The 24,173-nt window shown below is 37.1% G+C and overlaps 2 protein-coding genes across 2 annotated transcripts; both read left to right on the forward strand.

Moving 5' to 3' along the window:
* Positions 1 to 2,393: 2,393 nt before the first annotated feature.
* tmem106bb (transmembrane protein 106Bb) lies at positions 2,394 to 9,534 on the forward strand. The gene is made up of 8 exons (XM_058378386.1): positions 2,394 to 2,532; positions 4,411 to 4,655; positions 5,267 to 5,330; positions 6,554 to 6,713; positions 6,817 to 6,957; positions 7,130 to 7,179; positions 7,847 to 7,900; positions 8,012 to 9,534. The coding sequence occupies exons 2-8, from the start codon at positions 4,451 to 4,453 to the stop codon at positions 8,139 to 8,141; spliced, it is 804 nt and encodes a 267-aa protein (XP_058234369.1). The 5' UTR covers positions 2,394 to 2,532; positions 4,411 to 4,450; the 3' UTR covers positions 8,142 to 9,534.
* A 3,259-nt stretch (positions 9,535 to 12,793) lies between these two features.
* scin (scinderin) lies at positions 12,794 to 23,625 on the forward strand (the record flags this gene model as incomplete). Its single annotated transcript, XM_058377135.1, has 16 exons — positions 12,794 to 13,079; positions 14,685 to 14,839; positions 14,939 to 15,100; positions 15,905 to 16,054; positions 16,283 to 16,375; positions 16,550 to 16,682; positions 16,871 to 16,959; positions 17,295 to 17,510; positions 18,303 to 18,436; positions 18,545 to 18,635; positions 19,511 to 19,681; positions 19,777 to 19,954; positions 20,743 to 20,864; positions 21,749 to 21,826; positions 21,968 to 22,028; positions 23,093 to 23,625. Coding segments are annotated over 16 exons (2,265 nt in total), but the record flags the coding sequence as incomplete, so codon positions are not given.
* Positions 23,626 to 24,173: the final 548 nt, after the last annotated feature.

Raw genomic sequence — 24,173 nt, forward strand, 5'->3', positions numbered from 1 at the left:
TTACAAAAAGAACTCTTATTAGGGGAACTTTGTTGACCAAATTAACTGGAAAATCATGTGGACCCTGCCATTGAAACTAACTGTTACCAACAAAGTTAGAAAAGTTTCACTGAAATTATTTTATATTCTTCCCAGTTAAAGAATTCCTGAAAAAGTTTAAGTCAGACATAGACATAAGCTACTCTTTTTGCGGAGCCCCTCTACTGAAACTCTTCGTGTTTTTTTGGGCTTGTCCTCATAAACAGTTATTGTGTTCCAGTCATCACTAGAAATTCACTTCCAGATTAACACACTGATGCAGAATGGCAAAGTTCAGCTTGATCAGACTTGCACGCTCTGAAAAGAACTTGACCCTGCCTCCAATGAGGACGGATGGATGACTCCAACCTTTCAGGATTTGAAATCTATCTATCTCCACTTCCTGTAGTGAACGATAGGGACGACATTTTCCTGTCATGATTCGATTTACGACTAGATTCTTATAAACGTATTCAATTCGAGTTTATTCGAGAAACATTATGACTGAAAAGACTCAGAAACAAAAAGTGTGCATTTGTGTCTGAATAAAACTAGTTTAATCATGTAAACAAACTGTACTACAGGTTCGGCATATATTAATAATAACCAGAAAAAATGATTAAACAAAGTCTCTGACCATCGGGAAATGACTGATTGAGACATAATGAGCTCCTAGTAGCGCCTGAGGCAGGGGTGTCCAATCTTATCCGCAAAGGGCCGGTGTGGGTGCTGGTTTTCACTCCAACCAAGCAGAAGCCACACCTGAGTCTACTGAAAGCCAAGATCAGTTGATTAGCCAGTTGGAATCAGGTGTAGCTTCTGCTTGGTTGGAATGAAAACCTGCACCCACACCGGCCCATTCTGGATAAGATTGGACACCCCTGGCCTGAGGCGTCATTTTGACAAGAAGTAGAGCTCCAAAGTCGGATAAAATGCCTGAGTTCCACGTCTCTGTCAGTAACTGTAGATTGCTGAGGTGAGAGGCTAGTGCTCACTGGTGTCTAATAAAATTAGCTTTCAAACTGTTTCAATGCAACAGTGGCCCTTGTAATACTTAAAATCAGATTAAAGTTAAACAGATTGGAACCTCTGGTGTTCTAAGTGCAATTGCATTCAGATCTTACCTCTCACTCTCATCTTGGCTCTTGTGGGAACTAAAAATTTGAAATAAACACACTCAATACAGAATTTGGTGGAAAATGCAATTTAATGAAATGGTAAGAGGTTAGACCCCAGTCGGGGCTGACTAAAATGAATGGGCAGATATGTGGGTGACTAAGAGTGCCAGAAGATGACGTAGACATTGTATTGGATCAAGATGACCTTGCTCAGGAGAAGTGGAAATTCTAGCGACATTGATGAACAGACATACTATTTATAAAGCGTAGAAATGATGAGTTAAAAGTAGTAGTACATGTAACCACAACACTAACAACATAAGCACACATATAAGATGCACCATATTGCCAAAAGTTTTGGGACACCCCTCCAAACTCAGGTGTTGTTTTTCAGGAGTTGGGCTTAACCCCTTAGTTCCAGCGAAAGGAACTCTTAATGCTTCAGCATACCAAGACATTTTGGACAATTTCATGCTCCCAACTTTGTGGGAACAGTTTGGGGATGACCCCTTCCTGTTCCTACATGACTGCACACCAGTGCACAACGCAAGAGGAACTTGACTGGTCTGCACAGAGTCCTGACCTCAACATGGTAGAACACCTTTGGGATGAATTAGAGCGGAGACTGTGAGCCCGACCTTCTCGTCCAACATCAGTGCCTGACCTCACAAATATGCTTCTAGAGGAATGGTCAAAAATTCCCATAAACAACACCCAGTGTCGTTAAAGTAATGGCACGTGCTCCAGTAAAAAGGGTCTAACTCTAAAATGGGTGTGAAAGATGCAGTCACTGAAAGATACTAAAATATTTGTGATAATGCTGTACAAACAAACAAACAAACAAAAATGAACAAACAAGCATATAATGTTCCGAAAAATTGCATTAAATTGCATAAAACTGCATAAAGACTTTTCTGACTGAACCTGCCTTAGAGCGCCACCTTGTGTCCAATGACCTCCAATTTCAAATACTACTGCCTTTATGGATGCACTTTGTTTATGAACAGTACATATGCACAAATTATACTATGCATTTGAAGCATTTAAGTATTATGAAGTGGTCACTGCATGTTAATAAAAAGTTATTCTCACTGATCACCTTTACTCTTCATTTCTATTCAGATGGGAGCGGTCTCTTCCAGCATAAAAAAATATTTTCATCAAGGTTTTCATTAAATAATTTGATGAGGATGAATATGCAATGGACTGGACATCATTTTAGATGATTTTTTTTAGAAGATTTACCGTGTTGTTTAACACACCTCCAGTAGGTGACAGCAATGCTCTACAGAGTGTTTTGCCATAACCCACAAGAAGAAGAGGAAGAGGAAAAAACAGACTTTGCGCAATAAACAGGTTTTGGATAAGGGGACTCTGATAGAAATACCTAACGACGGTAAGATTTTAGAGATTAAATCCTGCAAGTTATATTATATTTAGTACAGGATGTTTATATATATATATATATATATATATATATATATATACAGCTGGATAATACGAGCTAGTTCTCCGGCTAGTGTTGTAAAGCACACCCTTCAAGTTAATATACAGTATGCAACCACTAGCTCTCTCTAATATGTTAGCCTGGTTATAGTCGTCTTTATATATTTATGTTTTAGACGTGTACATATTTCCTTGCTAAAACACTAACATATACTGCAGTTTGATTTGTTGTCATCACGTCGTGATCGAAGACTAGAGCATGGTGTTGGCTGCGTCTCAAATGGCTCTGATCACAATAACAAGTGCATTTCTTGTAGTAGCACACTGCCTTTACAGCCTGTCTATCTAGGGTCGTTCATGTAGATGAGGGAGCCATTTGGGATTCGGTCGTTTTCCCGGCCTAATTAAGCTAGCGAGCTCAATTTAAACACTGAGTAATTTAGTCTTTCCCCCTGGTCTTAAGATTAGCTGTAATGTACGGCAGATACTTAAAGCCTACAAAAGTGTCAACTCAAATAACAACAGTGGTTTAGTTTCATCTAACGTCTTAGCGAAATATTATACACCGATCAGGCATAACATTATGAGCAGTGAGAGGTGAAGTGAATAACTCTGATGATCTCCTCATCATGGCACCTGTTAGTGGGTGGGATATATTAGGCAGCAAGTCAACATTTTGTCCTTAAAGTTGATGTGTTAGAAACAGGAAAAATGGACAAGTGTAAGGATTTGAGCGAGTTTGACAAGGACCAAATTGTGATGGCTAGACCACTGGATCAGAGCATCTCCAAAATTGCAGCTCTTGTGGGGTGTTCCCGGTCTGCAGTGGTCAGTATCTATCAAAAGTGCTCCAAGGAAGGAAGAGGTAACAGGGTCATGGCCGGCCAAGCCTCATTGATGCACTTGGGGAGCGTCGATCCGATCCAACAGACGAGCTACTGTTGTTCAGATTGCTGAAGGCGTTAATGCTGGTTCTGATATAAAGGCGTCAGAATACACACTGGATCGCAGTTTGTTGTGTATGGGGCTGCATAGCAGCAGACCAGTCAGGATGCCCATGCTGACCCCTGTGCACCACCGAAAGCACCAACAATGGGCACATGAGCATGAGCTCTGGACCACGGAGCAATGGAAGAAGATGGTCTAGTCAGATGAATCACGTTTCCTTTTACATCACATGGATGGCCGGGTGCGTGTGCGTTGCTTACCAGGGGAACACATGGCACCAGGATACACTATGGGAAGAAGGCAAGCCAGTGGAGGCAGTGTCATACTTTGGGTAATGTTCTGCTGGGAAGCCTTGGGTCCTGCCATCCATGTGGATGTTACTTTGACACGTACCACCTACCTAAGCATTGTTTCAGACCATGTACACCCTTTCATGGAAACAGTATTCCCTGATGGCTGTAGCCTCTTTCAGCAGGATAAAGCGCCGTGCCACGGAGCAAAAATGGTTCAGGAATGGTTTGATGAACACAATAATGAGTTTGACGTGTTGGCTTAGCCTCCAGATTCCGCAGATCTCAATCCAATGAAGCAGCGTTGGGATGTGCGGGATAAATAAGTCTGATTCATGGAGGCCCCACCTCGCAAATTACAGGACTTAAAGGATCTGCTGCTAACATGCAAAAGGGGACCAAAACAATATTAGGCAGGTGGCCATAATGTTATGGCTGATCAGTGTAACTATGCTGTTCTTGTATTCAACACAATAGACTAAGAAAGTTTGTGACACTCTTTGGATGGACATTTCTGAAGTTTTGTTGACTGTGTCCTATTCGATTTGGGTGCAGTGTTTATTGGTATGTTTCTCCTCTGTCTATTTTAGATCTGAGTGAAAGCTTAGCTCCAGAAGGCAAGGTGTGAGCATGGGGAAGGCACTGTCCCACCTGTCAAAGCAGACGTGCCATGAGGACTGCCACACCACCATGACCTCTGGCCCTGAGTACAACCGCATGCCGAGTGAGGACGCCAAGAGCGGCGGCGATGTCTCTCAGTTTCCGTATGTGGAGTTCACTGGCAGGGATAGTGTCACCTGCCCAACATGCCAAGGCACTGGGAGAATCCCTCGAGGTAAACATTACATTATTCAAATGAATATGTAATTAAATTTGACCGCCTTTACTGGATAGAGCTAGAAATGGTACAGATTGGTCAAATGCAGTTGTGAGTGATCAGAGTCAAAATCCAGGCATCATCCATTTTGGAAAAAATAAACCTATTTAACTAGAATCACTTTTATTATGACAAGACAATCTTCAGTAGCGGTGTATTGACTTTGTTTTTTCCCCTCATGTCAGTTTTTAGATGAATTTTTATGTATTTAATGTTTTGTTGCCACTGAGTTTTTGCTTGATTATACATTTATTAGACAAACTACAAATTGCTTTTAAAATAGATTACACACAGTATAACAATGTATAATTCGAGTGGTGCCTCATCAGTCAGTTAACTTTTAATAACAGAAACGGAAGTCACTTCCTGACCATGCCTAGTAATCAACCCACAACCTTCAGAAAACTCCTGTAGAACTTTCACAGTAGGAGGAGAACACAGTCACTTGACGAGGGTAGAGATGATATTTAATTTGGATTATAATCTCCACTGTGTCTACTGCACTGTCCCATGAAAAATTGCTATAAAGTCTACCAAATTGTTGTGTTACAGTTATGTTTTTCTTGCAGGTCAGGAAAATCAGCTGGTGGCGTTGATTCCTTACAGTGACCAGAGGCTGAGGCCAAGGAGAACGTAAGAACCGATTAGCTACAATGATCGTGATCTAACTATATAAACTATATTCTTTAGAAATATGTCAGTGAAAGTACCTCCATTATACAGTAATTTCTGAAATTGAACTACTCCTAGAGAAAATCTAGCTTTTCATTAAGATGCAAACAGAGAGGGAAGGCGAATAAATATATAGAGAATAAATAATGCATTAAATGAATTTGTTTCAACAGTGTTCGCTAGTCTGTTGCTTAATTCTATTTTTTCGATTTTAATCTAAACACGTTCTTGAAAGTCATGAAAGCCAACCTTCATGCATTTTGACTTAAAAATGAGCAGTATCCTCTCCCCCTACCCAATAAAAATGGTAGATGAGGTAGTCAGCGTAGGACTCTGGAATGATCGACAGTTGCAAAGAGGATGAAAAATTCCCATCTTGCATTAGTCTCTTGTCTTTTGTTGATTTGCTTGCTTGAAAGATGTGTCCTTGCTTTCTATCCCGGTTAATGGAGAATGTAAATTTGTAAAAATGGAGTTCATAATTATTAAATAAAGCCTCACACTATATTAAGTTAACTGTATTTATTAGGGACGCCACCATAAACTTTTCAGATTATGGGGAAAATATCGAAGTGACTTCTCTTTTACAATCTTTTACAAATAATTTTCAGGGTAATGATACTTAATTGATTAACTCAAATGATACTTAGGAGATACTTTATTGTACATAGTTGGTTGTACAGTAACTACCTGGTGCTTTGAGGAAACACCTTTTGTTTATCTTGGTTAATATTTAGATAGTAGAACAGTTCACAAGCACACTTACGCATAACTGACATTGTAATCTGGCAACCAACGTTTTAGATTCAGTGTTCATTTAATATGGCTCATTAAATTAAACATTTTATATTTAAAGCTCAATTTAATAATAATAAACAGTATTTTATTTATATTTATTTCATTAAGTGTTGTTTTATGTGCAAATTTTTAATTATTTCAAATGTATTTTATTTATTTTAATTATTTGATTACTACCTAGTTATACCAGCTAAAATAAATTGTATTTAAAAAAAAATGTATGTAAAATAAAAATGTATTGATTTAAAAATGCATTATTGTTAATGCAAAGATAAATTATTAATTACAGTTTCAATTAAATCTGATGTATTCATTAGTATTCTGCTTAATTTTGCTTATGTACTAAAAGACAGCAATTTAATCACCATCATGTGTGTGTTTTCCAGAAAGCTGTACGTGTCGGCCTCGGTCATCGTTTGCCTGCTGCTCTCAGGCTTGGCAGTGTTTTTCCTTTTCCCACGCTCCATTGACGTGACCTATGTGGGGGTGAAGTCTGTTTATGTCACCTACGACCAAGACAAGCACATCGTGTATCTCAATGTTACTGTAAGCACTTCACCAAAGCAGATCTAGAAAGCTTATCTTTATTCGCAGTATAATACATAAGTAGTAATGATAAAGTTTTAATGTTTTCTGGTTTCTTTTTTAGAACACGTTGAATATTACTAACAACAACTACTACTCTGTGGATGTGGCCAACATCACAGCTCAAGTGCAGTTCTCCAAGACCGTCATCGGAAAAACACGTGTTAGCAATATTACCACCATCGGCCCACTGGACATGAAGCAGGTAAGCCTTTTACAAAGAATGATTGAATCATATTTCGTATTAACTGTGGTATCATTTGATACTCTCCAGACTTTACATCACTTCCTCTTTACATCTCATTTTCTTTTAGCGTTCTTTTAGAATTCTTCATTTATTCATAATTAAGTATACTGGTTTTCTCTCTGTCTTTCAGATCGATTACATGGTGCCTACCACTATAGCTGATGAAATGAGTTACATGTAGTAAGTATGCTTGCAGTTTTTACATATAAGCGCACCAGGATATGACACCTCTTCACACAGCACTTTTTAAATATATCTGGAGACATGAATAGAATCAATCTTATAAACATAAACACACTCATGGCACCCTATGTGCATTAGTACCTACCTGTCCACTTATAGAATAGTTGCACTTCCACAGTCATAGTGATGCTTAATCCTTTTGTTGTGTTCCTGTCAAATTTGATAAGTTTCCTCTTTTTTTTCCCAGTTTTCATGATACAATGTAAGATTTTACAGCGTAAACAAAATTTGTAAAGCAGGTAACTTTGCTCAACCTTGACCTGGCCGCCTAGCCTTTGAGAATCACAAAGCAAGGTTTCTTTTCTATGGTTTAGTTCTGCAAATAAAACATAAATTTTGCTCATGAATGAGTGGTGTAATTTAATCTAAATGTGTTTCATACACAAGCCTTAAAATCTTATTTTTTGCAGTTGCTTAAGCGGTCTAATGCAACAATTGGCACTAAAAGTGTTAATAACAAGTAATATTTTAAAAGACTTTATAAGAAATTCATCTTAAGGCTTCTTTTTGTTCACAGCTCCAATCATTCCAATGATTTCTTTTACGGGATTTCCATTTCTCTTTTGGCAAAACTTATTTCTTCCCATCCTTCCTTACTTTTCAGTGATTACTGTACTCTGCAGACTATCAAAGTGCACAACGTGGTGGTGATGATGCAGTAAGTATTTCTTTAGATATTTCCTGAAGTGAACCAGAAGCACAAGCGACACTAATAGTTGTCTTTGGTGAAACATGAGATGAGTGAGATAACATTTCACATCTTTTGCAGGGTAACAGTCACCACAGTTTATTTCGGTCATGCAGAACAGGTCTCTCAGGAGATGTACCAGTATGTGGACTGTGGGGGAAACACTACATCGCTGCATGAGTACAATCTAAGAACTCCTGCCTCAGACTAAGGCTCAAACTCGAGGGTACACTGTGTTTATCCCTGTCCCCTGCAATCACCATGCCCATTACATTTGTTCAACCTGCTTGATTCCGTTTAGTACATTTTGTTAAATAACCAGGATGCTTCAAAATGACGAGTAATGCACTTTATTTTCCTTTATCTCCTAAGACCTCTGAATTCTTTAACGTACTTGCAAATAGGTAAAGTGAAAACCACTCACAGCTGTATATTTACATTCTCTTTTAATATGTTTGTCAAAAGCACTTTAGTTGCAGACACTACTATACTAAAACTTGAAAACACTCTGCTTAATATTTAAAGTTCCGTTAAAAAAGTGCACTTTGATCTGTTTAAAAGTATGTGCGGCGTAGTTGCTATTTACTAAGTAATGTTAGAAGTTTGGTTTACATCCTGGCATTCGCAGACCCTCATCCGCTGCATCTCAGCCTGCAGTGGGTATAGTTCTTTTCTAGGATGGTGAAGATTTGCACTTATTAGTGCACTTAATAGGATTAGTCCCAAACTCGTTCTTGGTTTTTTTTTTTTTTTTCAGCTTGCTAACAAAAATCTGTTATTTTCCTCCGTTTTTTGAGCTGTCAGTGATGTAAATTACCTTGAAACAAACATTTGTTAGAACGCAATATATAAAAGAGGAAATTGGTCTGGAAAAGTAATTATACTGTCAGTGTTTGAATTTATGCTCAAACATTCCAAAGGAAAACCACACAAGCATTAAATTATACACAGACTGTGATGCATCTATAGATCACATTGTGTTGAACTCCCATCAACGCTTTGTGTTGACGAATCGTGCCATTTTTACATTGTACATGAAATGTGGTTAACATAGCACTTTTAAAACTTTTAATCAGAATTTTTATAAAAGCGTCTAGTACAAACAATATTAACCAAAAACTAATGAATTAAATATTAATTACGTTGATACAGTGTGTGATGTATCAAGCATATGTTAAGGTCTCTTAATCTATAGTATGTGTTCATTTGAGTTACATAAAAGTGATTCATTATGAATCGCTGAACCCACTGAATATTTGTTTCAAGGTCATCATGTTTGTCTGTTTAAAGTTCTTACACTCATCCGCTAAGGATCCTGATTTTCCTATTCTGATATAGCCAAAATATACAACAGAAAAATGGCTAAGGTGTCATTCTATTTAACAACTGTGTCTGAAAGTGTGTGGAGTTTGTAACTATTGTAGTGTTGTTTCAGCTTAAGCTTAGTCTGCAGAGTTTTATCAAAGAGATAAAAGAATAGTTATAGATGCTGAAACTATTGTGTAATATAAAGACGTGTAAAAAAAAAAAAGGGTGAACTAATAGATTTTATTCATCTGAAGCATATTTTCTTGGCTTGAATAAAGGTATAAATCCTCTTGTGACTTCCATAATCAGTGTTGCTTCTGTGTGCTAAGGTTCTATCAATATAATGCCATTATATGTAACATCCATTGAAAACTTCTGAGAAAACGTTGGTTCTTCTGGTAATAGACCATAAACTGAATAGTAGTAACGCATTAAAAACAGGACCTTTTACTACTCAGAAAAATATATTTTGAAGCAAAAGCATGAAAGATGAAATCTGATACCTGTAAACAGAAAAATAATACAACAGTGCTACAGGCTAAGTTGATGTTGTAAACGTCACCAGCTCTTGTTAAGGAAACATGCAGTTCATTGTTATTGCATATCAATAATTTATTAACAAAGCCCCACCCTTAATAGTTTATATTATAGCTGGAAATTTGCTTCAATATAAACCTTACTGTAATTCCTAAAATTGCTTTGATCAGAAACACACACATGCAGTATATTCCAGTTTCCTGCAATCTTAGTGATGAGATCATTTTACTATAGTGTCATAAAAACAGTGTTCATAGTGGCACTTGCTCTTCTGTTACACAGTGAACTTTGCTCTGCAATGCTATAAACATCTGATTATGTCGAGTCTGTTCAGGGGATCATTCAGAAAGAGTACTTTTAAAAATATTAAACCTTTTTATTTTAAAATATTGATGTAAAAAAATATTTGCTAAGAGTCCTAAATTGACTGAAAATGAAATGATTTGCCATATTAATGTCAAGTTAACATACCAGAAAAGTCTAAATTAGGATGCTATTAGGTATACTCAGAAGTGTATGCTGATTATATTTTACTGACGTTTTGCTGGCAAAGTTCTAGCCAGGGCCATTACAATATTAAATGAAAGTACATTACAAGAAAAGATTGAGAGAGAAAAACAATTGGTATAAAAGTAAATTTCTTTCTTCAAAATATTTACTTGGACACTGGACACCTGGTGAGTAAAAGGACACTGAAACCTGGTGATAACAACAATAATGAGTATTAAGTATTTAAAAATGGAGCAACCTGTGAAAATGATTTGTTAGTGTACACCAGCATAGCTAAGTTGCTTAACAATATCTGCACTAGCTAGTCCAGAAAATAGTTCTGTGTTGTACACTACCGCTCAAAAGTTTGGGATCACTTTGCATATTTCAGCTACGGAGGAAGACTCCCATCAGCCAGTCCATCTTGTGGGAGATGCTCCAGGAAGCATGGGGTGAAATCCCATCAGATTATCTTGAACAATAGACAGCTAGAATGCCCAGGCTGTAATTGCTGCATTATTTCTAACTCTGACATGTTAGCATTTCCTGTTCTTTTGCTATATTTTCTGTTCAGACTAATTTCGTGTGTGTTTCCTTGGAAAACAATAAACTTTGAGCGAACTTTTGAGCTGTAGTGTACGTACTGTACCGTCCCATCTCCTAACATATATACTGAAATGATGCTTAAAATGAGTTTTTGAGTAAAAGAAGCTGGAGAATTTCTTAAATCTATCAATGGTGACTTCACTGTTTGATTATTTGACCAAGGGCAATAAAAAAAAAAATCACTAAACCTCCATTGGGTTACTGTCTGTATATGCACTATCTGTGATGGTTTCCTCTGGGTTTCTTCAGTTACATTACAGGTCCTAAAACATGCTGGTAGGTGGATTAGTCACTAAATTATGTGTTGCATGTATACACAATCATTCAGCTTTGCTTCTCTTGATGAACCCATCTCAATTAAGATTCATTTGGCCCTGCCTTGAAAGCAGGAGTTGTGTATTCCCGAAGGAGCGCTTTTAATATTTTAACTAAACATGTTTACCAGCAGCTAATAATGAAATCACTGCAAGAGCATCGAAGAGTCTGGTCTCATCATCTCTCAGGGTACAAGGAACATATACATCAAGACTCTTCTGTGTTCTGGCACTTATGTGGTGGAAAGAACTTCCTCAATATGTTGGAACAGCCGAGTCACTGGCTGTCTTCAAAAGGCGACTAAAGAGCTCTTTCTGCCTGAAGTATTTCCTTAACTCTTAAAAATACTTGTAAACATCAAGTGTATAATGCAATAATGCAACATTTTTCTTCTCTTACAGTTCTCTATTAATGTTTATAAGAAGCTTATTAAGTTTACCGTATGATGTGAACTGTTATGTTAAGTGTATTTATGTAGGTAAATGTTTTTTTAAGGTACAGTGGAACTCACTGTTAATCTCTGACTGGGGCAGCGAGGCTAAAGTGGCTCATGAGCAGCTACAGCAGGATTACAGAGATAATCAAGCTCTGTATTTCTGAGTGATGAGTACAGAGCACAGTGCAAACTAGTTTTCCAAACTTGTCCTTTTCCCACCACACACAGGCAAAGTTTTTTTTTTACATATTCCGGGTTCTCAGCGCTTCAAGGTGTACCTGACTCATTTAGGTGTGGCAGCGGAGATGTTCCAGATGCCCTGAGGGATGGAACCCTGGCATGCAGTGGTGTGCACTGTTTTGGAATACAGACAGCGTACAAACATAATATAAGGACTTTTTCTTGAAAACTATGACCCTTTCAGACATTTATGAATGGCTTGACTGTACAAGAATTTCACTGCCATATTTCCATATTACACTTTCTTTCTCTTCTATTTATGTACAGAGTTAACACTTTCCATATTCATACACCTTATTCACAGCTTGTGTTAAATTCAGTTTGTGTTAAAGGTATTTAAGAACTTTTTTGCAGCCATTTTGCAGTGACAGGCTTTTTAAAATGCGTTTTTGTTCTGCTGTGTGCTTTAGGAAAATAAACCTGCTTCAGTGACCCACCTCAAGAGCACAAACAGCTTAGAGGTTTCTATTTTTACAGTGGTGTATTTATGCACACTAACTGACCTATAGTCACATTACATCACATAAACAGACAAACTAGTTTGCACCAGTTAAATATGTGTATTACATTGTGTTGTCTTTTATTCCTCTTAATTTGTATGCATCAATTCATGTCACTGAATTACAACAGTTAGGGTTAACCCCATTTATGAGCTTTTCTAAATTTATATTTTTATTTATAACCTATTCATGAGAGAAAGAGTTTCCTTCCTGCATGATATACTCTCATAACCTTTGTTTAAAGAAGGACAAGATAAATAAAAACCATATAGTTAGCTTTCTCCTTCTGTGGAAATGTGGTGTCAAATGTGGTGGAATCTGTTGCTCTCTGTCGCTTTCTCTCTTTGACACTGTCCTCTGTTTCTGCATACATTTGTCTGCTTTGGGTTGGAAATTTGCTGAACACACCCACTTGCACTCTGAGCTCTGTAAAAGAGTGCTACTATTGATTCAGTCCTGACAAGCAGCAGTGTCTCACACCGCACTCTCAGCTTCATACACCTAGACTACTCCCTTCACTTAGACATGGCTGTTTACCACAAGGAGTTTGAGCAGGCAGGCAAGAAAGCAGGTCTCCAGATCTGGAGGATTGAGAACATAGAGCTGGCTCCAGTACCAGAAAGCCTGCATGGGAGCTTCTATGTAGGTGATGCCTACTTAGTCCTTCGCACAGTCAAACAGAAAAACGTCTGCTTCTATGATCTGCACTTCTGGCTAGGTGAGTTTAAGAACATCTATAGCTCATAGTATTTATTTCATTTATCTCATTGTGAGTTTGACATAAGAGCAGTTTGCTCACGCTGTAAGGATTTTTATAATGGGCAATTCAAGCTATTCAAATTGCAATAACTTGACCTAAAAAAACAAAGGTGACATTTCCCTGTCTCAATTCCATGATAAAGTTCTAATGTAGTCACTGAGATAAGTAATGATTAATATAATCTGGTTGGTGGGAAGTAAATCAAGCTCATTTGCTTCTCAATGGCATGACTTATCTCTTAAAAAAACAGGCAATAAATCTGACAGTAGAAATCTAATGGTAGAAGACATGGGGACATACTTATATGTTGTATTTGTATTGTAACTTGTATTTAAATGTATACATATGCTTGGTGGAAAAGAGAAATCTGAATAACAGAAACTTGAAAATGCATGCCATGGAGAATGCATGACATGATTTTGTACTTTGTTTGAGCTGGTAATCAAAGCGTAATTTATATATTTAGACAGCTTACAGGAATGACACATTTGCTGATTCTTACGTGACACAAATAAACTGTATGTTCTGCAAATCTGCGCTGACCGCACTGGCACAGTTAGACCGATGTGTTCTGATCTCTGCTGATCACATTCATTTATACTAGAACATACTGTATTCTGATGAAATGATTGTATCAATGCACAGCACATCTAAGGCTATATGCACAGCTAGCTGTCTATTGTTCATAGTTCAGGAGGAAGTTAGACTGCACATTGTGTTTGTACAATTCAAATCAGTTTTTGGCTAACTATTGTCTTATTGTCAGTGAAACCATGCAAAATTCCATCTGAGATATGTTACAATTTGCAAACAATTGCAATCAGATTCTAAGCAATCTAATCTAATCTAATCTAAGCAATATTTCGTCCTCTTCAACAACCTGCTCAAAAAGTTGACACTATTAACATATTCTTCCTTGTCTCTGGTCTAAACTCTTTCTTTCTTTAAACCCACACCATTAAGAATCACCACCACTAAGGATGTAAGTGGACTCTTAATGGATTTTCTGTCTATCACATCCTCATTCTAGGGAAGGATTTACTCTAATGCTGCTCACAGCATAATGGAGAGAAATGCAGTCAAGGCCGTTTATGGAGAAATCATATCAACCATATAAGTGTTTTACAGTGCTTCCTGTGTTTCATGTAGCTGTTTTTTTTTTGTTTACAATGCTGCTGTGCATCCTGTAGCTTAGCAGAAAAGCTGTTGGCAAAGCATAAAAAGTGTAAGCCAAAATGTGAGCGTTAACAGTGAGTGATAGCAGCTCTGTAAACATGTGAAAACAAATTGCTCACAAGAACTAAGTGAACACTTAAGCAACTGATGCAGATTCATGTAATATGCATGAGTGAAAATGTAAAATATTATGAATTTCAAATACAGTGCATAAGTTATATAAATATGTTAATATTTATGCAATCACAACCTTTTATTTGGTTGGTTTTATTTATTATTATAAATAATTTTGCAAACTATACCACCAACCTGTACATAACTGTAATAATGAAAATTGTCTTCATCTGTAATGTTTTTCTATCTGTGTGGATTGCTCTTTCTGTCCAGGTAAGGAGTGCACTCAGGATGAAAGTACGGCTGCAGCCATATTTACAGTACAGCTAGATGATTATCTTGGGGGAAAGCCAGTTCAGTACCGTGAACTCCAGGGCTGCGAATCTACTGCTTTTACCAGCTACTTTAAAGGAGGGATCACTTACAAGGTATGTTTTCCCCACACAGTTGCACTGCCTGATGCATGGATGTTAAAAAGTGGCTCATGAAGTAAGAAAGATGAAAACATTGTTTATTTATGACTCCAGGCAGGAGGCGTGGCATCAGGGTTCCAGCATGTGATCACCAATGACCTCAGTGCTAAACGGCTCTTCCACATCAAGGGCCGGTATGTGGTCAGGGCTACGGAAGTGCCTCTGGACTGGGCCAGCTTCAACAAGGGCGACTGTTTCATAGTGGACCTGGGTGCGGTAAGGGCCCACAAAAACACACTGGCATTAGACTTTAAATGATTAATTTCATTCATTTTTGTTGCATTTCCTGCTTTAAAAATGAGCTAATTGGATTACTTCTTTCCAGAGAAGGCAAACAGTATGTCGTTACACTTCAGTATAATGAAACAGGATCTCCTGCACACCACATATGTACAATGGGAGGGAATGTTATTTGGATTAGTCTGAAGCCATAGTTCATGTCAAAAAGAAGCCAGAGTGCTCTAAAGGTACAGGACAGGATTAGTAGTGACACATGGTGCTTACTGGCGCTTTTGTCTTTTTGGGAAGACAAATATACAGTATAGCAATATATAATGTTACTAGTGTGGTTCTGATTTCATTACAAACAACTATTTGAATGATAATTGATCTGGTCAATGTATTGAATATATCGCTATCAACATATTTACCAACTTTAACTATCATTTAAACAGTTGTTTTAAGTGAATAAGAATCCTGCTGCTTTAGGAAATATTATTTTGACACCACGAATGAAATATAAATAAGTAAATATTCAAATGCCCTTAAATATTAGTTTAATATTATTTTCTCCGCTGAGCCTTTTCCAAATGCAATACCCTACAGGCGTGTACTGTGAGGTAAAAAAAAAATCAGTTGATTGACAGTAATTAAATTATATCTATATCTTAATATCAAACATGAAGACAAGGATGTTGCACAGAGCAAACAGATTAAATTGCAGTGCTGTGAAATGTTTGAAAGATCATGATCTGATGGCTTACTCTGTTTCTCTTTGTCTCTTATGCTCACTCTCTCCAGACTATCTACCAATGGTGTGGCTCGAAGTGCAACAAGTTTGAGCGGCTGAAGGCAACCCAGGTTGCTGCAGGCATTCGTGATAATGAACGCAATGGCAGAGCTCAAGTTGTCATTGTAGAAGAGGGAAGTGAAACCAATGAGCTGACTAAGGTAAAATTAACCATTTCATTCTAAATGAAAGCTATAGAAACCATGTAAGGTCCCTTGGTTGTACATGCCATGCCGTTTATTATTAATAACTGGATTTTTTTTTGCATGCACATGTTTGTGGTATAAATTTTGATGTTGGTATAAAACATGAAGCTACCTGTTTAAGTCACTTCCTAAGCCTTGTTTATATATACACATCTTGTGGTCTTAATACTTTTCATGTCACAGGTTCTTGGTGAGAAGCCAGAGCTTGCAGATGGTGATGATAACGATGACATTGCGGCTGATGTATCTAACAGAAAAATGGCAAAACTTTACATGGTGAGACAGTTTACGAGCTGCACCACAACACAACACAATAAACAGATATATATATATATATATATATATATATATATATATATATATATATATATATATATATATATATATATATATCCATAGATGCAACTTTGCCATTAAACTACAACACAAAAAAATGTTGTTGTTCATTAGGTATCTGACGCCAGTGGAAAAATGCAAGTGACACTTGTAGCAGAAGAGAATCCTTTCTCTCACAGTCACCTGTTGACTGATGAATGCTTCATTCTGGATCACGGGAAAAGCAAGATGATCTTTGTGTGGAAGGGTGTGTACAACCGAACATTATAATCTTTATAGCATTTTCTTATGTGCTTATGCAGATACATGATTATTGAAATTAGGGTTGATGATTTGCTGATAAAAACCCTGTCTAAGTTTGAAACATCAGCATTTCCAGATGTTTTCTGTTTTATCTCATACTGCATCGTACAAGCCACTTCCTATCTGACTTAGGCCGCAACGCAAATCCTGATGAACGTAAAGAGGCTATGAAGACAGCTGAGGGCTTCATCAAACAGATGGGTTATCCTGCAAACACACAGGTTCACATTCCTATATTATTAATAAATTATGTGATGTCTAGGAAATCCCTTTTTTTTTACATACTTTAAACAGTTTATACAGAAACTGGATATGCACCTTGAGTTTTAATAATTTTATTTCCCTTGAGTGGCCAAGTTGTGTCTAGTGTGTAGATGAAAAAACACACCATGTGAAAGGTTCTCCCAGGCTGCCACACAGTTAGACTACATTATTTTAACAACTAATTCATTAAAGATATCATCAAAAGCATAAACAAGCTTTTTTTGAGTCATTATCACTATGTCTTTGAAAAAAGAATGGTTAAATAATTTAAGCCCTCCTTCCTCCAACACAGATCCAGGTGCTTCCAGAAGGAGGAGAAACTCCCATCTTCAAGCAGTTCTTTAAGGACTGGAAAGAGAAAGACCAGAGTGAAGGACTGGGCCAGGTCTACGTCACCGAGCGGATTGCTAGAATTCAGCAGGTGGAGTTTGATGCTTCTAAACTTCATGAATCTCACCAAATGGCAGCCCACTACAACATGGTGGATGATGGCTCTGGAGAAACACAGGTGAGTAACATGGATGCCAGAAGTCTTTCAAACATAAAAAAAGACATTCATATAAGGTTTAATTTTTTGGCATCCACCTTAAATTATTGGCTGTAAACAAATGTCTTGAAGTATATTTTCTTTTGTACAGCCAAAGGTTCAGGAAACCTGACTGAACATACCTATATGTGCTTCTTATGGTACAGATTTAGTCCTTTTTCACTGTTGAACTTTCGTTCTTCCGGGAAGGCTTTTCACGAGATTGTGGAGTGTGTCTGTGAGGATTTGTGTTCATTCAGTCACAAGAGCATTAGTGTGGTACTGATGTTAGGTTAGGAGGCAGTCAATGTTCCACTTAATCTCAGGGCTGTTCAGTGAGGTGAAGGTTACTGTGTTGGCCAATCATCTTTCAATCCAACCTTGGCACACCATGAGTTTTTGGATCTTGCTTTGTTACACAGGGGCTTTTTTTTTATTTCATTGCATAATAATACAGCATACAAAGACATTCAAAACAATGATTTACTCCATACTTTGTGACAACAGTTTGGTAAAAACCTGTGTTTATGTGATATTGTGATATATTCATTGCTCAATCGCTCAGCCATAATAACTACACCGTCATTCTTGAAATGAATATTATATGTTAGAGATTCCATATAACTTTGAAAGAATATATGAATTAGTGTGGGTTTGTGAGTTGTGTTCCAGAGCAACTGCAGTGTTAAAAATGTGGTCAGTGGTTTTCATTCCAAGTAAGAATTAAAATTATTGGCAGTGTATTTTTCATTTATTGTTTTTTTTATGTTTTAGATTTGGAGGGTGGAGACTGGAAATAAGGAACAGAGCAAAGTCCCCATAGATCCAGAGACATATGGGCAGTTCTATGGGGGAGACTGTTATATCATTTTATACACCTACAAAAGAGGACAAATCATCTACACCTGGTAAGAGGTCTACTTTTTCAGTATTTCACCAGTGTAACAGACTCTTAGCATAACTGTAGTGTATTTATTAGATCTGGAAGTATAGCCTTTCCTGCTCTCTTTTTATAGGCAGGGATCCAGCAGTACAATAGACGAGCTGACTGCTTCAGCCTTTCTCACTGTGGAACTGGACAAATCGCTGGGTGGAAACGCAGTCCAGGTGACTAGGTGGACACGCTTTAAAAGTAGAAAAGAAAAAAAGGAGTACATTTCATTTGTCACTCTATTGTGTTAATAAGGTAGCAACACATATACGGTACATACTCCCATGTCTAAAGAGCTAGGTGGGTCTGATACAAAGCTGAAGGTGATTTAATGCATTTACACTTACATGCACTGCTTTGCACTGTAATTATTCAATCCCCTTTCTGCATTTTATGGTAAGTAGCGACTGATTAGCCCCAGAACTGTCTTGCTCTTCTTGATGCTGTTTATTTAGGTATGCTTGCTGAAAAACTCAAGGAACAGGCATGTTTATATTGGGATCATGTGACTGTATTACTACACACAGGTGGATTCTTGTTTTAATTCAGGTGTTTCACAGTAATGGGGGTGAATAGTTTTTCAACTTCTACATTTATTTACTTAGAAACATGTTTGCAAATTTATTCATTTGCAAATTTTTTTTGATAAATTCATGACCAGGTTGTAAAAGATGTCCAGGGTGGAGAAGTTTAAGGGGGTGAATACTTATGCAAGTCATTGTAAATGTTCAAGACTAGATTTTGGTATTTTTTTATTTCATAAGAATTTCATATTAACAAAATGTAATGGAGATATTCCTGTGCGATAAATAACTCAGCTTTAAAGTGCATGGATAATCAAGCACTAAAATCATTCAGTGATGATGTAAAGAGGGGAGAGGTGGAAACTTTGAGCAGACAGGGCTCAAGAATTAATACTACCCATTGTGAAGGCCAAAATGCTTATACTGAAAGGATTAGAGAATTTCCAAACATAATTTATTCAGAAACACTGCCATCTTGTGGTCATATTTACACCTGTGTGTAAAAGTAGATCATGCTCGATGTGTAGGTTCGGGTGACCCAAGGGAAGGAGCCAGCACATTTGCTGAGTCTGTTCAAAACCAAGCCTCTGGTTGTGTATAAAAATGGAACATCAAGGAAAGAAGGGCAGAAGCCTCCACCCCCGACCCAGCTATTTCAAGTGCGCAAAAACCTGGGTACCATCACACGCATATCTGAGGTGAGGTCCAACACAGGTGCACAGGGAACTGGATATAAATCACATGGTTCCATTTTATTAACTGAAGATGCATTGTCATGTATGTTTTCTGACAGGTTGATGCCGTAGCAGGTAGTTTGAACTCTAATGATGCCTACCTATTGAGGGTGCCTGAGGGGAACGGGTATCTGTGGGTAGGAAAGGGGGCAAGTGAAGATGAGGAACGTGGAGCTGCATACATGAGTGAGCTACTGCAGTGTAAAACTCAACGCATTACAGAAGGAGAGGAGCCAGGTGAGAATGCACTTACCTATACCACAGCACTGTTGAATGTTTGATACTTATTGATCGAAAGATGTTGATTTCATTTCATTCTAATATGCGATTATTATTTAGTAATAATAACGTACAATGTGACTTTGAATGGTTTGCTGTAAGGTGACATTTATTTAGCATTTGTTAGAAGGAGTCTCCGGTGTTAGCATTTTGTAATGGTCAGAATTCCGGGTCACAGAATAGTAAGCTGACACTCATAATAGAGACATGTGAAGCTGGTGAGGATTATTTGACTATTTATAGCTGCTTTAATGGAAGTGATAATATAATCTAACTCGTCTCTTAGAAGTTCTAAAAAATAAAAAAGAATGATTTAATCATTGTGATCAATCAATTTAATCAATGGGAAAATTGAGTGATTTAATCCTACAAGCCTGAATTCTGGCTTTGTTTGAAATTAAATGTTCAGGGTTTATAGGAAATCAATTTTATCACTTTGACAGCTACTGCTGATGGAAGGGCATCTTAACATTAGAGTCAAGAATAGCTAATGAATCATTACTGACTGAGCAATTTGTCATTTATAGCCTTTTAAAAACTCTGATCAGGATGCTAACCCCATGGCCAGGACTCTTTAGCAAATGAGATTTCTGTCTGGTATTCTCATAATAAATCAATCGAGAAATAAACACATTTTACCTATGTTCATTTTCTAGCTGTTCTCCATGACTAGAAACCCAATCTATACATTTCCTGGCTAGAAATACGGCAAGCCTAATTTTTCTTTTGCTCATTTTATTTTAAAGAGGCATTCTGGAAAGCTCTGGGTGGACAAACCAAGTACCAGACATCAGAGAGGCTGGAGAGCAAAACGATTGTACGGGCTCCTCGTCTGTTTGCCTGCTCCAACAAAACAGGAAGATTCATTGTGAGTATTCGGCCTATAAAAAAGTGACTTACAAGTAACTCTGTTTAGTTTGGAATGTAACATTTGCTTTTTCTGCTCTATATGAAATGAGGCATTTTAAAATTATAGCTTATTTTGTGTATTGTGGTCTCCATGTTTGGCTAGACAACATATTTGGGAAGCATCACATGTAATTCCTGACTGTATTCTGTCCTGTCTGTAATACAGCCATTTTTGGTTCCTGCGTTTTGGGACCTTTTCTTAGTTTGAATAACAACCTTTAAGTACAAAACAAGGATCATTTCTCAACCTATTATTTATTTTGGTTATTTATTTGTCTGGTTTTATGCAATCTTGCTCATGGTAGCTCAGTGGTTAAGATGTTGGCAATACTGACCAGAAGATCATTAGTTTAAATCCCAACAACACCAAACTGTGTAAAAAATATAGATAAATGTACATCGCTCTGAATGAGGATGTGTGTGTATATATATATATATATATATATATATGCTTCTACCAAGCCAGACTAAGTACATCCTTTAAAATGATTACAAACAGTGATGAGAAGTGATGTACCTTTATTAGTCCCCCTTTATGGAAATTCAACACAGCAGCAAATATAAATATCAAAGGAAAATCTATACATCAAGAAATATTGCAAAATGAAAAACAATAGTATAAGATAAATAGAATTTATAAAAATAATAAAAACAATTCAGTTAATAAAAAAAAAAAACAGTGTGTATATACATGTCCTAGAATTCTAATAATTTGTACCAATTTGTAAATACTACTTTCAGACTTTCTTCATGGTTTAAAAAAATATTGGCATAATAACAACTTAGTCATGTTTTATAGCATAATAACTGGAAATAAATCATCTGATTATGGTTCATACTCAGATTGAAGAAGTGCCTGGTGAGTTCACCCAGGATGACCTGGCAGAGGATGATGTCATGCTGCTGGATGTCTGGGATCAGGTAGAGTGATGATCTCCTATATGTGTTTTACTTTTTGACAAGTGAATATGATCATTTAAAAAAATTTTTTACCACTATCCATATGCATCTGTGATCTGAATAATTCACTGGATTGTCAGGCACTCACACTGTGTTTAACAGGTGTTTATCTGGATTGGAGCTGATGCCAATGAAGTGGAAAGGACAGAGTCAGTAAAGTCGGGTGAGCAGCTCTTGCACAAATGTATTTCCCTGCAATAAAATCCACACATTAAGCTTGATAACATATCAGTGTCATTTAACACAATTACGTGTGTCAGAACGGAGCACTAATAGCACTCAAATGCACATGTAATGGCATTAAAATACATTACAGATGAAATCATTGCCAGCATCATTTTTGCACTGTTGTAAGAGTGTATTATGTGTCATGTTCACTGTGACAAAAATAATGGAAGAAATAGACAAGATGAAATACTATACTCTCAAATAGTTTTTGAGTGCTGGATCTTACATTAAGTGCTACCATACAATCATAACCTACAACAAAATATCAAATGTCCTAATAGAATTGCTATTTTTATGGGTGTGTATGTTAAACTGAATGATTAATATTAGAGTCAGGTTTACTCAAAAGTCATTATACTGATGCTAGTGTTTTAATCCTTATAATGATATTTGGTTTGTCTGGTTGCTTACAGTTAATATTGAATCAAACAGCACATATACACTTAATTATTAAATAAAGTGCCTAGTATGATTTGGTGAACACATACATAGATGGAATACATGCTTAAAATGTTAATGTGGAAGAAAAGGCTATTTTCTCTTTATATGTAATATAAGAATGTTTCAAAAGCTATTTCATGCATAAATTGCCTGTATAATTCTGATAAATAATCTTTTTAAAACAAATCAGTATTATGTAAATATTTGTGCATATTAGCCATTATGCATCATGTAGGCCTGGATAACTCACAAGTAAACAGTATAATATTATTAGTACTATATAGTATTGATAATGTGAAAGGGGCATGCGACAATCTAAAACATTAAAACAATAAATACTGCATATAAGCACAACAACAATACGCTAATGTCTTAAAGGGCTAAACAGATATTTACACATCTGACAACAATGCAATACACATTCACACACAAAGTCAAGGTGGGTGTCTATCACTGAAGTATGTGCAAACAACATCGTACAGTCGAGGAAGTACAGACCTCCAGAGGTGTAAAGGTGAAAAATCTTTCACTGACTGCTGATTTAACATTCCTTTGCAGCCAAGGCGTATATTGAGACGGATCCATCAGGACGGGATATGGGGACACCCGTAGTGATAGTGAAGCAAGGCCATGAGCCTCCTACCTTCACCGGGTGGTTCCTGGCATGGGATTCCTCCAAGTGGCAGACTGGGAGCACAAAATGAAGGCACAGCATATTGTTTTTCAACTCAGGAAGACTGTATGACTGTGGCTACATCTAGGCTATGCCTTAAAGCTAACATATCAAATGTGCCTGTATGTCAAAATAGTGCCTCATCATAGGTTTCCTTTCCTTGCAGTGGTATACAGCTTTTGCACCTTTATCAAAAGTAGAATAATTTAATGTTATACAGTGGTTTTTAAGTTGGGTTCTGTATGTTCAATCCATTTAATGTGAAGTACATACATGGTACCATATAAAAAATGTGTTAAGGTTACAAAGGCTCCAAAGTATCCAAAGCTTTTTATTGCACTTGCATGCAATGTTCTTCTGTTTTGCTTAATGTGTCTGACTTATGGTATTTTTGATACTGCTTGATGAATTGCAAAAAGAAAAGCTATTAAAAATGTAAAACTGATCAGAGTCTTTTGCGTTTTATTTGAGCCACACCTTCCGCAGTGATGGATTATCGTCTCAGTGATTAACCCTAGGCGTAGGTTATCAGCTGGTTTAGAGATGTAATCAAGATCGATATCAGTTGTAATACTAGCCACAGCTTCGTGGACAGCGTCTCGTGGTGACCTGGAACACAGTGACCGCTAGATGGCAAGCACGAGACAGAGAAGCGTTCAGAAACCGAGCACTTGTCCTACATTTCTTATTTCTCCTTAGAAGAGACATAGTCTCATTGATGTCCGATTAACTCTATTTCAGTCCCAAAGACACAAAACGACGGCTGTGTATTTGTGTACATATTATAGCCAGTCTGAATTCTTGTTATTTGATCCTTTTTGAGGCCAAACACGTGTTAATGGCCGGTGATCTGAGCGATAGCCAAAGCTCATCTCAGGCACATTGGCCGGTAGATGGAGTTGTTGATGGATCACAAGACACCGCCTCTTTTCATCAACTCTCACTTCAAGCAATTCTTTCCAGGTT

Source organism: Hemibagrus wyckioides, linkage group LG24 (genome assembly GCF_019097595.1).
Source record: "Hemibagrus wyckioides isolate EC202008001 linkage group LG24, SWU_Hwy_1.0, whole genome shotgun sequence".
NCBI classification, from domain to species: Eukaryota; Metazoa; Chordata; class Actinopteri; order Siluriformes; family Bagridae; genus Hemibagrus; species Hemibagrus wyckioides.

Excerpts from the sequence above, each read along its gene's own strand:
- tmem106bb (XM_058378386.1), top strand. The coding sequence starts at position 4,451 with ATGGGGAAGGCACTGTCCCACCTGTCAAAGCAGACGTGCCATGAGGAC. Across the intron at positions 4,656-5,266 it reads CACTGGGAGAATCCCTCGAG|GTCAGGAAAATCAGCTGGTG; the intron begins GTAAACATTACA and ends TTTTTCTTGCAG. Across the intron at positions 7,180-7,846 it reads GATGAAATGAGTTACATGTA|TGATTACTGTACTCTGCAGA; the intron begins GTAAGTATGCTT and ends CTTACTTTTCAG.